We start from the raw sequence: 10,082 nt of genomic DNA, 5'->3' as shown, positions 1-10,082 counted from the left end.
CGGGATCCCGGGATGGGCCCCGGGTGCCGGGAGGGGGGAGCGGGATCCCGGGATGGGCCCCGGGTCCCGGGAGGCGGGAACAGGATCCCAGGGTGGGGCCCGGGAGGGGCGGACTGGATCCCGGGATGGGCCTCAGATCGTGAGGTGGGCCCCGGATCCCGGGAGGGGCGGGCTGGATGTCGGGGAAGGGACCGGATCCCGGGATTTGGGGATATTAGAGCCCGGGGAGGGGACTGGATCTGGAGGGAGGGGAGCCAGGCCCCAGATGAGGGGGACTGGATCCTGGGATGGGGTTGGATCCCGGGAAGGGACCCTGGATCCCGGGATGGGCCCCGGATTCCGCGAGGGGGGAACTGGATCCCGGGATAGGGGCTGAATCCCAGGTGTGGCTGGATCCCGGGGTGGGGGACTAGGGGCTCGGGAATGGGGGTTCAGGGACTGGGAATGGGGGTTTGAGGGGTCGGTCCTTGCTGGGAGTGGACACCGGGACCCCCGGGCCCACTCAGAGCGTGACGCAGCCGCCGCTCCCACAGACAAAAACGGTGCCAAGATGCAGATCTTCGTGAAAACCCTGACGGGCAAAACCATCACCCTCGAGGTGGAGCCCAATGACACCATCGAGAACGTGAAAGCCAAAATCCAGGACAAGGAAGGTACTGGCAGGGCCAGGGAGCAGCGGGGCAGCCCCGTGGGGGTCCCCCAGTGCCCCCACCACGGTGATTCTCCCCCACAGGGATCCCCCCCGACCAGCAGCGTCTGATCTTCGCGGGGAAGCAGCTGGAGGACGGCCGCACCCTCGCCGACTACAACATCCAGAAAGGTGCTCCCTGGACCCTTGGGGGGTTTTTGGAGGGGGGAGCGATGTTTTCGGGGTGCCAGGTGCTCCCTGACCCCGCCGTGACACCGATCTCTCCTTCCAGAGTCCACCCTTCACCTGGTGCTGCGCCTGCGGGGCGGGATCATCGAGCCCTCCCTGCGCCAGCTCGCCCAGAAGTACAACTGCGACAAGATGATCTGCCGCAAGTACGGCCCCCTGTGTGTCCCCCTCCCCTTCCCACAGCTCCCCCCTGCTCCCTGTCCCCCTCCCCAGGGACACGGGGCTGTCCTGACCTGTGTCCCCCCCCCAGGTGCTACGCCCGCCTGCACCCCCGCGCCGTCAACTGCCGCAAGAAGAAGTGTGGGCACACCAACAACCTGCGCCCCAAGAAGAAGGTCAAGTAGAGCCACGGGCCCTGCCTGTGCTGACCAATAAAGTGTTGCAGTGCTCAGCCCCGTTTTCTGGTGTTTTTTTACCCAAAGATGTGTGGTTTTGAATAAAGGAGAGGGAGGGGAGCAGGGGGGGATGGAGGTGGCAGCGGTGCCGGGTGGTGCCTGTAGTCATGGACTAGACCGGCACTGGGACGCCCCTGTCACTAGTGCAAGGTCCAGACTGGCACCGGGACCCCAAAAAAACACGCTGCCCACCCAGTGGGCCACCCCACCATGTGCACACAACACAGATGGGCACTGGGACCCACCCCTGTCCCCGTGTCCAGCTCGGTCCCAGGCCCTCCCCACTCCACCGGCCACACACCAGGAGCCCCCGGGCCACGGACCGGCACCGGGACCCCCCCGTCCATGGACTTGGGCCTTGCCTACACACCCTTGCCCACCCACCGGGAACCCCGGCTGTGTGCACAGTGCACAGATGAGCACCGGGACCCCCCCGGCCAACGGCTGCACCGGGACCGGGACCCCACTAGAACCCCCTTCCCACCCACCGGGAACCCCCCGCACACAACACAGACGGGCAGCGGGACCCCCGCCGGTGGCGTGCGCACGGACCGGACCGGGCACCGGGCACCGGGGAGGGGGCAGCGGGCACCGGGGAGGGACCGGGGAGGGCACGGGCGCTGCCGGCCGGTGCCTGCAGGTGGCGGCGGAGCCGCGCTCCGCCCCGCGGCCCCCGGGCCTGCGCCGTTCAGCCGCCACCGGGCCATGGTGAGCGGCACCGGGAGCGGCCCCGGGGCACGGGGAGGGGGCGAGGGGGGCTCTGGGGACCGAGCAGTGAATGTGTGGTCTGGGGGGGTCACGGGATGGGGCCGGGCTGTGGGTGGGGGGTCCCGCTGCCCCTCTGCGTTGTTTAGGAACGGGCGGGGCTCTTCCGGTGCGCGGGGAGCGGGATGGGGGGTCCCGGTGTCCCTCCGCGTTGTGTGCACATTGGTGGGGGTCCCGGTGCGTGGGCAGCGGGGTGGGGGGGGCCTGGTGCCGGTCCGGTCCGTGCACGAGTGGACGGGGTGGTCCCGGTGCCCGTCCGTGGGGTGTGCGAGTGGCCGGGGGGCTCCCGGTGCGTGGGCACCGGGATGGGGAGTCCCAGAGCCGGTCCGGTCCGGGGTGGTCCCAGTGCGTGAGTGCAGCGATGGGGGGGTCTCGGTGCTGGACTGGGCATAGATAGAAGGGGGACTCCTGGTGCACAGGCAGCAAGGTCGGGGGGGGTCCCTGGACCGAGCCCATCCATGCACGAGTGGAATGGGGGTCCCAGTGCCCGGTTGTATTCCGGGCACGTGTCTGGGGGGTCCCGGTGCATGGGCAGGATGGGGGGGGGTGTCCCGATGCCCGTTTGTGTTGTGTGCTCAAGGCTGGGGATTCCCGGTGTGTGAGCAATGGGATGGGGCATCCCTGGTGCTGGTGCTGGGCTGAGCTCAAGAACCGCGGCCGGAATCCACCCGGGTCCCCCCAGGACGGGCACTGGGCAGTGTGTGTGGGGGGGTCTTACCCCAGCACAGGGGGGAGACCCCCGGGCAGTGCCGGCTCTGCCCAGAGCCCCTTACCGGGTCACCGGTGCCATGATGTCCCCGTCACCGTCCCCTGGTGTCCCGCAGACGGGCGAGGCCGTGCAGGCTCTGCTGCGGCGGCTGCAGGTGCTCCAGGGCGAGAGGGTCGAAACCTACCGGCTCTTCGAGGAGTGAGTACCGGCACCACCGCGGGGACGGGCACGTGGGGGCACACGGGGCACCTCCCAGGGCAGGGGATCCCCGGCAAGGCACTGAATCCCCGGCAAAACGAACTAAATCCCCCATCCTGATTATTTTGCATCCCTCCGGGACCCCGCGGTCGGGGCGGCTGATGAGCTCCAGCTGGCAGCAGGACGCTGTGCTGGACACCTGAATCCTGTTTTAGCATCCAGCAGGAGACGATGGGCTTCACGAGCGAAAAGGATAAAAAAAACCAACACTCCCTCCAAAAAAAAAGCAGTTTCCAACCTTTTCCCGTGCGAGGGGTGAGGCCACCTGGTCATGGGGGAGCTGCCAAATCCAGGCAGGAGGAGAAGGAAGGAAGGAAGGCAGGAGAACCCTCCCGGTGCTGCCCGTGGCGGGTGGCAAAAGGAGCTTTTGCAGAAGGAGGATCTCGGGCTGTTGCCATCCCGGTGGCCCCCGGGCGTGGTGACAGTGGCTTTCCACCCCCCTCACCTGTCCGCAGGGGCCACCAGGCGTACCTGAGCAGTGCCCCCCACTATGACTTCCCGCGGTACCGGCAGCTGGTGCACGAGGTCACCGTGGCCTTCAGCGGCATCTCCCGGGAGGTGCTGGGCATCGCCGGGCGCCTGCGGGATGAGCTGGGCCGCCCCGACCTGGCCCAGCACCTGGCCCGGCTCCAGGAACGGGAGCAGGAGAAGCTGCAGCTGGTGGGTGCCGGGCTGGGGGGGGGGTCCCTGGGGCTCGTTTGGGGGGTGTCTCTGGGCTCCCATGGTGTCCCTCCCGCAGACGGCGCAGCTCCAGCTGGCCCGGCAGCAGGCACAGGACCAGCCCGAGGTGGACGTCCATCAGCAGGAGGTGCAGGAGCTCAAGCACAAGTAGGTGGTGGCCCCACTGCTGTCCCTGTTCATTTTGGGGTGGCAGCAGCCCCCCCCCAGCCCAGGAGCCCTGCTGCCATCCCCCTTGTCCCCCCACTTCGGGGTGGCAACATCCCCCCAGCCCACGGAATCACGCGATGTCCTGAGCTGGAAGGGACCCATTGGAAGGGACCCGCGCGGATCGTGGAGTCCAGCCCGGGAGCCCCTTCCCTGCGTTTCCCCTCCCTCCCTGTGGCCCAGGGGGGCCCAGATGGTGCCTTCGGGGTCTGGCGGTGCTGCGTGGCCGCGTCCCCTCGGCCTCCCCGGGCTGAGTGTTTCATAAACAGCGCGGGGAAGGCGAGGGCGGCCCACATAATACGCTCCATATGGGCTTTATTTATAGTTTCCATCCGCTCTCGTAGGCTAATTAAAACCATTGAGGCAATCAGCGAAATTCTCCAGGACCTCAAGTACGATTCGGAAGAAGTTGAGTGATGGGTGTCCCCGTGGGAACGGCTGGAGGGGCCGGCTGGTGGAATGGGGGCCCCGCTCGCCCCCCACCCGCTCCCAGTGCAGCCGCCCAGGCACCTTGGCAAGGTGGGCATCGTCCTCTCGACCCCTTTTCTTGAGCACGGGCTGGAAGGGGTAGAGAAACCCCCTCCTGGGAGAAGTGGGGTGCCCCTAAATCCTGAGTATCCCTCAGCACAGGGGTCTGGCACGGGGCTGGTTCCCCTCCACGGGGCTGTGCCAAAGGAAAACCACGACCTGCAGTGCCAATGGGCTGTCTTGCTTTGACTCCCATCGAGGTGGGCACTGCCTGTGCTGCCCACTGGAAGCCCAGGGGCAGCAGCCCCCCCCAGACCACATCCTGGGGATCAACTGTGCCCCCAACCCCACGGCGGTTTTGGTTCTCCACAAGCGCCTTTTTTTATGGTCATCCAAAATAAACCTGTCCCCGTGGAGCTGGGCTGAGTGGTGTGATCTGAAGGGGTCATATGGCCCCCCCTTGCCACAGTGCCACCCCTTCCAGCTCGGCTCGGTCCCCTGGGAGCCCCGGGATGGGGTGACAAGGGCCACAGGCCCCATTTGGCTGCCCGCTGCATCCCCGTCCCCGCGCAGCGCTGCCGCTCCGCTGACGCAGACCCCGGTGGGGTTTCAGAGGTTTATTGGCATTAAGCTTAAATCTGTTCCTAATTGACTGAAATGGAACCAAAATAAGGCTGGTTTGAATCAAAATTGGAGCAGGCACTGGGCAAACCCCAGCAGCCTCCAACCAGCCCGCGTGGCTCCCCGAGGATGGAGCCCTCCCCGTGCACCCGCAGGCGGATCCCCGGGGAGAAAACGGCCAAAATCGCTTCCCGGGGGGCACTGCGGCGAGGCTGGGGGTCACCCGGGAAGCCCCCACTGCCCCTTTCATCCCAGAGGCTGCCCCGGCTGGCGGTTGAGGAGCAAAGTCCCCGTGTCCCCCCTGGCTGGGCAAGGCCGGGGGGTCCCCTCGCTGCCGCGGGGCGCGGGGGGCCGCGGTCCGGGGCCAGCAGCACGTGAGGGGCTCCCGGGGCTGGGCCAGCCCGGCCCCCCAGTCTCACCCCAGCCCGGCCCCCAGGGCTGCGGGGCCGTGCTGCGCCCCGGCCGCCTCCCTGCTCCCCCACGGCGGGGCCGGGGCGGGCGCGGGTGGTCCCGGGTGGGCGCCGGGCGCCCCGTCCCATCCTGCCGGCGCTCGGTCCCCCGCGGGCTACAACTTATCGCCGGGAAGAACCTGCGGAGAGGAGCAGAGCCCCGCGTCGCCCCGGGGTCGGCGTCACCCCCCAGCATCCCTGGGGGGTGAGGGGGGTCACCCCACGTCCCACCCCCCCCCGTTCCCACCCAGCCGGGGAGAAGAAGTGCGAAAAGGCTCCTTACCTACCTGGTTGCGTGTTTTGTGCGATTTCTGCAGCCACACGCGCCACTGGTCGTAGAGCTTGATGCCGAGGTTGGAGCAGCCGTAGGCGTGTTTCTTCACCCACCCGAAGAACTGCTTCAGCTCCCGCCGCAGCGTCGTGTTTTGCTCCCCACCTTTGGGGTCGCAGCCCCCCGCCCCTCGCTCTGCGGGGACAAGGGGGTCAGTGCGGGGACAAGGGGGTCAGTGTGGGGACAAGGGGGTCAGTGTGGGGACCAGGGGGTCAGTGCGGGGACCAGGGGGTCAGTGCGGGGACAAGGGGGTCAGTGTGGGGACCAGGGGGTCAGTGTGGGGACAAGGGGGTCAGTGCCACGGGGGGGAAGAAGCGCCTCAACCTCCCCCTCGTGAGTAACGAGGGCTGAGAGCAAACCGAGCTGGTTTTGGCTCCCAGCTGGGGAAGCCACGCTCCAAATTGGCTCCTTTGCAAGAAATCCAGGTGCTGGGCACGGAGCGGGAAAGGGCCCCCCTGCACATCCCGGGGGGGAAGCACAGCACCGTCGGCACCCCCCGAGCGGCGCTGGCGGCACTCACCGCTGCGTGGGGTGGAGGCGGCGGTGGGATTGCTCCAGTCGCTCCAGATCCCGGCTTTCTTGGAGCCGTAGATGCCGAAGGGATTACAGCGCACCTGGACGAAGTAGACGGTGCCGGGGCGCAGGCCGGCCAGGCGGCAGGACGTCTGGTTGCCCACGTCGTCCACCACCTGGGGAGGGAGGAGATCACGGGAGCACCCGCGCGGGGTCGGCGATCACACACTGGCACCGGCGATGCCGACCCACCTTCCACTCCGAGCTGTCCTCCACCCGGTACTGGATCTGGTACTTGGCTTGGAAGAGGAAGTCCTTGAGGGCCGGCGGGGAGCTCCAGCGCACGCTCAGCTGGTCCTCCAGGTCCCCCACGCGGCTGACGTGCACGTCCGACGGCGGGTCGGTGGTGACTGCGGGGACAGGGCAGCGCCGCGGGGCCGCGAGGGTTAAGGAGCCGCAGATGTAAAACCCACTCGGAGCAAACAGCCTAATTCGATTAGGAGCAATTCTGCTCACATATCGACCATTTCCTGCTGCCCCCCCTTCCGCCCCATCCCAGCGCTGAACCCTCCTCCAGCTCCCCTCCCGCTCCCCCGCGGGGTCACCGGTGACACGGTGACACGGTGACACGCCCGGCGTGGCTCACCCACGTTGAGGATGTCCAACATGACGACGTCGGACACGGCCACCCCCAGCCGGTTGGACGCCTCCACCCAGATCTCGTAGGGCGTGAAGAGGGCCAGGTCCTTGGGGATGCGGCAGGAGTAGGGCCCGGCCGTGTGATATTCCTGGCAGGTGTTGTCCCGGCCGTACCACCTGCGGGCAGGGCGTGAGCACCGGCACCGCCGGGAGCTGTGGGTGCTCACCCGTCCCCGGAGGAGCCGCTCCCACGGCCCGTTTATCTGCCATTCCACACTGCTGGAATTGTGTTACCGGCCCCATGGCTCACCCAGCGGTGCCAACTCAACCAGGGCCACGGCGGCTTCTCACCCTCCTCCTCCTCCTCCCCAGCACCGTGAGACCCAAAAAACTCTTCACAGCAGCACCACCCCCAAACAGGGGCCAGCCAGGAGGCCTCGGGCACCACATTCCCTGTTTCCCATTAAATCCCAGGCCGGTGTTTTCAACAATAACCGGAATTAAGGCGAACACCCACCTGAGCTTGTACTTGAGGGTGTAGTTGGTGTGCAAGAAGGTCTCTCCTTCTGTCCCCGGCGCCCACTTGCAGGTCAGGTCCTTCATGTTTTTGGACCAGCAAGTGATGTTGACCGGTTTTTCTGGGGGTACTGGGAGACAAAAAAACAAAAACGAGACTTTCCAGAGCCCGTTTTTTTTTCCAGCCACGGCAACCCAAACCCCAAATCCGAGCCGCATTCCCATCTAAGCCTCTGTACTCCCCGGGGCGTAGCGACCCAAAAAAAAACAAATCCAAGAGCCGCATTCCCCGTCCCGATCCCGTATTCCCGGGGCGCGTCAGCATCGTCCTTTCGTTTTAAAAATAGCCCCGGAGATAAAAATCTTACGATTATTGATTCGGACAAGCGCGGGGGGGGGTGGTGGTTTTTTTTTTTGCCAAAAACAGCCCTCTCCTGGCGTGGGGAGCTCCGAGTGGAGCAGCTCTTGGCGAGAACCAAGGGGGGAGCCGGGGGGACGCGACCGCGCCGACGTACGTCCAACGTAAAGGCAGGAGCCGGCCAAGATGCCGCCGTCTCTGCTGTGACACACCAGGTTGTCCCCCGACTGCTGCCTGGAGCCGTTGAGGCGGGCGAGGGCCACGCTGAGCGTGGAGGGCCCGAGGGCGGCGTAGGAGGCGGCGGGAAGGCGCCGCCCGTTCAGGGTCCAGTACAGGTCCTCGGCTTTCAGCGGAAAGTCCGGGCTGACCGTGCACGTGGCGACCAGCGAGGAGCCGATCAGCAGGGTGGGGTCTTGGGGGGAAATCACGGCGGGGTCTGCAGCCGGAGAGACAGAGAGCGGGGGGGAATAACGTCAATTGTGGAGGGGCTGGGGAGGTAAATAAGGCTTTTTGAATGCCTTTTGTGTCTGGTTTAGATGATTTGAGGGCATTTGTTGTCCGTCTTAGGTGATTTAAGTACATCTGCGTGTCTTCTGTATTCATTTAAATGCGATTTGTACCTGTGTAAATGCATTTTATACCAATTTAAATGCATTTTATACCTATTTGAATGGGTTTCATACCCGTTTAAACACACTGTTTATCTATTCAAATGCATTGTTTATCTATTTAAATGCATCGTTTATCTATTTAAATGCATTGTTTATCTATTTTGCCTTTAGCTAGATCATCCTATCTGTTTTGTATAGATTTAAACTATCGCATATCCAAGGTCAATTTAAACCATTGCATGTCTATCTTGGGTCAATTTAAACCTCTGCATGTCTATCTTGGGTCAATTTGAATCATCACGTGTCCATTTCAGATCAATTTAAATCGTCACATGTCTATTTTGTGTTGATTTAAATCATGGCATCTCTATTTTACATCAATTTGAGTGCATTTATATCTATTTTACGTTGATTTAACGACGTTTATTTTGTTACGTCTGTATTGAAGGTTCCAAATTTGTATCTGTTTTATGTTGATTTAAATACGTTTCATATCTGTCCTTTGTCTATGTGCATCTTATATCCATTTTATATCTGAAGGCATTTGATATCTCTTTTATATATATTTAAATAGGTTTTATCTCTATTCTACATCTAAACACACATCTAGTCCATATCTAAATGCACATCTCTTTTTATCTATTTAAATACATTTGATATCTACTCTGATACCTAAATACATTTCCTATCTACCTAAATACTTTTAATATCTATTTTAATATCTATTTTAATATCTATTTTATTATCTATTTTATGCCTTTCTAAGTGCTTTTTATGCCTATTTTAAGCCCTTTTTTTTTTTTCCCTCCAGGGCTGGGGCAGGGCTGGGTTGTGGCTTTGGAAGTTTGTCGGGACAAAAAGATTTCAAAAGCAACCCTGGAAAAATCTAAGGGATTTCCCCCCCCCCCTCCTCCTCCTTTCCCAAGGGCCGGCATTCCCACCTGGATCACACCAGCGAGGGCCGGGAAGTTGCTTCATCCCACTCATCCCAACCGTGCGCCATCAAATCCCCCCTCGCCATGGGAAACACCCCCCCCACATCCCGGTTTATCCCAAAACTTCTCCACCACGAGGCTTCCAAAGGCCCCCCCGGCCGCGCTCCGGGGTGTTCCGTGTCCGTCAGCCTTATCGGCTCCATCCGCACGCGCCGGGCTAATATTCCCAAATTACCTCCCGGAAAGTGCCGCGACCTCCCCTCCCCTCCGACCTCCCGGCCCCGATCGGCTTTCAGCGCCCGCCGCCCGCCCCGGCTCCCACCCCGCATTCCAAGGTCCTTGTTGTGCCGGAGGGATCCCGATGAGGGGTCCCCGGGGCTTCCTCCGGCTCCCACCCCGCATTCCAAGGTCCTTGTTGTGCCGGAGGGATCCTGACGAGGGGTCCCCGGGGCTTCCTCGGGCTCCCACCCCGCATTCCAAGGTCCTTGTTGTGCCGGAGGGATCCCGGCGAGGGGTCCCCGGGGCTTCCTCGGGCTCCCACCCCGCATTCCAAGGTCCTTGTTGTGCCGGAGGGATCCCGGTGAGGGGTCCCCGGGGCTTCCTCGGGCTCCCACCCCGCATTCCAAGGTCCTTGTTGTGCCGGAGGGATCCTGACGAGGGGTCCCTGCCGCTTCCTCCGGCTCCCACCCGGCATAATTAGTGCTCCAAGAGCCTCGTTACGCCCGAGATACTTAATTAGGGGTTCCTGCTCT

At 63.2% G+C, this 10,082-nt stretch overlaps 3 protein-coding genes across 3 annotated transcripts in view; 2 read left to right on the top strand and 1 right to left on the bottom strand.

Moving 5' to 3' along the window:
* The first annotated feature begins 492 nt into the window (after positions 1-492).
* Positions 493-1,268, top strand: UBA52 (ubiquitin A-52 residue ribosomal protein fusion product 1). Its single transcript, XM_017838169.1, has 4 exons — positions 493-653; positions 734-820; positions 921-1,023; positions 1,128-1,268. The coding sequence occupies exons 1-4, from the start codon at positions 551-553 to the stop codon at positions 1,219-1,221; spliced, it is 387 nt and encodes a 128-aa protein (XP_017693658.1). The 5' UTR covers positions 493-550; the 3' UTR covers positions 1,222-1,268.
* A 675-nt stretch (positions 1,269-1,943) lies between these two features.
* On the top strand, positions 1,944-4,773 carry CUNH19orf60 (chromosome unknown C19orf60 homolog). Its single transcript, XM_017838172.1, has 5 exons — positions 1,944-1,980; positions 2,862-2,944; positions 3,460-3,664; positions 3,744-3,832; positions 4,234-4,773. Exons 1-5 carry the CDS (start codon positions 1,978-1,980, stop codon positions 4,304-4,306), a joined length of 453 nt encoding a protein of 150 aa, XP_017693661.1. The 5' UTR covers positions 1,944-1,977; the 3' UTR covers positions 4,307-4,773.
* Positions 4,774-5,511: 738 nt separating this feature from the next.
* CRLF1 (cytokine receptor like factor 1) overlaps positions 5,512-10,082 on the bottom strand; it is an 8,137-nt gene continuing 3,566 nt past the window's right edge. The window contains exons 2-8 of the mRNA XM_017838168.1: positions 7,942-8,231; positions 7,428-7,557; positions 6,918-7,087; positions 6,524-6,681; positions 6,279-6,447; positions 5,715-5,893; positions 5,512-5,567 (exon numbers count right to left, since the gene is read on the bottom strand). Of these exons, the coding sequence (XP_017693657.1) occupies positions 5,544-5,567; positions 5,715-5,893; positions 6,279-6,447; positions 6,524-6,681; positions 6,918-7,087; positions 7,428-7,557; positions 7,942-8,231 (1,120 nt within the window). The 3' untranslated portion in view covers positions 5,512-5,543. The remainder of the gene's footprint in view (positions 5,568-5,714; positions 5,894-6,278; positions 6,448-6,523; positions 6,682-6,917; positions 7,088-7,427; positions 7,558-7,941; positions 8,232-10,082) is intronic.

The sequence above is a fragment of the Lepidothrix coronata genome, unplaced genomic scaffold, assembly GCF_001604755.1.
Source record: "Lepidothrix coronata isolate B3197 unplaced genomic scaffold, Lepidothrix_coronata-1.0 Scaffold327, whole genome shotgun sequence".
In the NCBI taxonomy this organism is placed as follows: Eukaryota; Metazoa; Chordata; class Aves; order Passeriformes; family Pipridae; genus Lepidothrix; species Lepidothrix coronata.
This window is presented reverse-complemented; position numbering and strand designations above follow the sequence as displayed.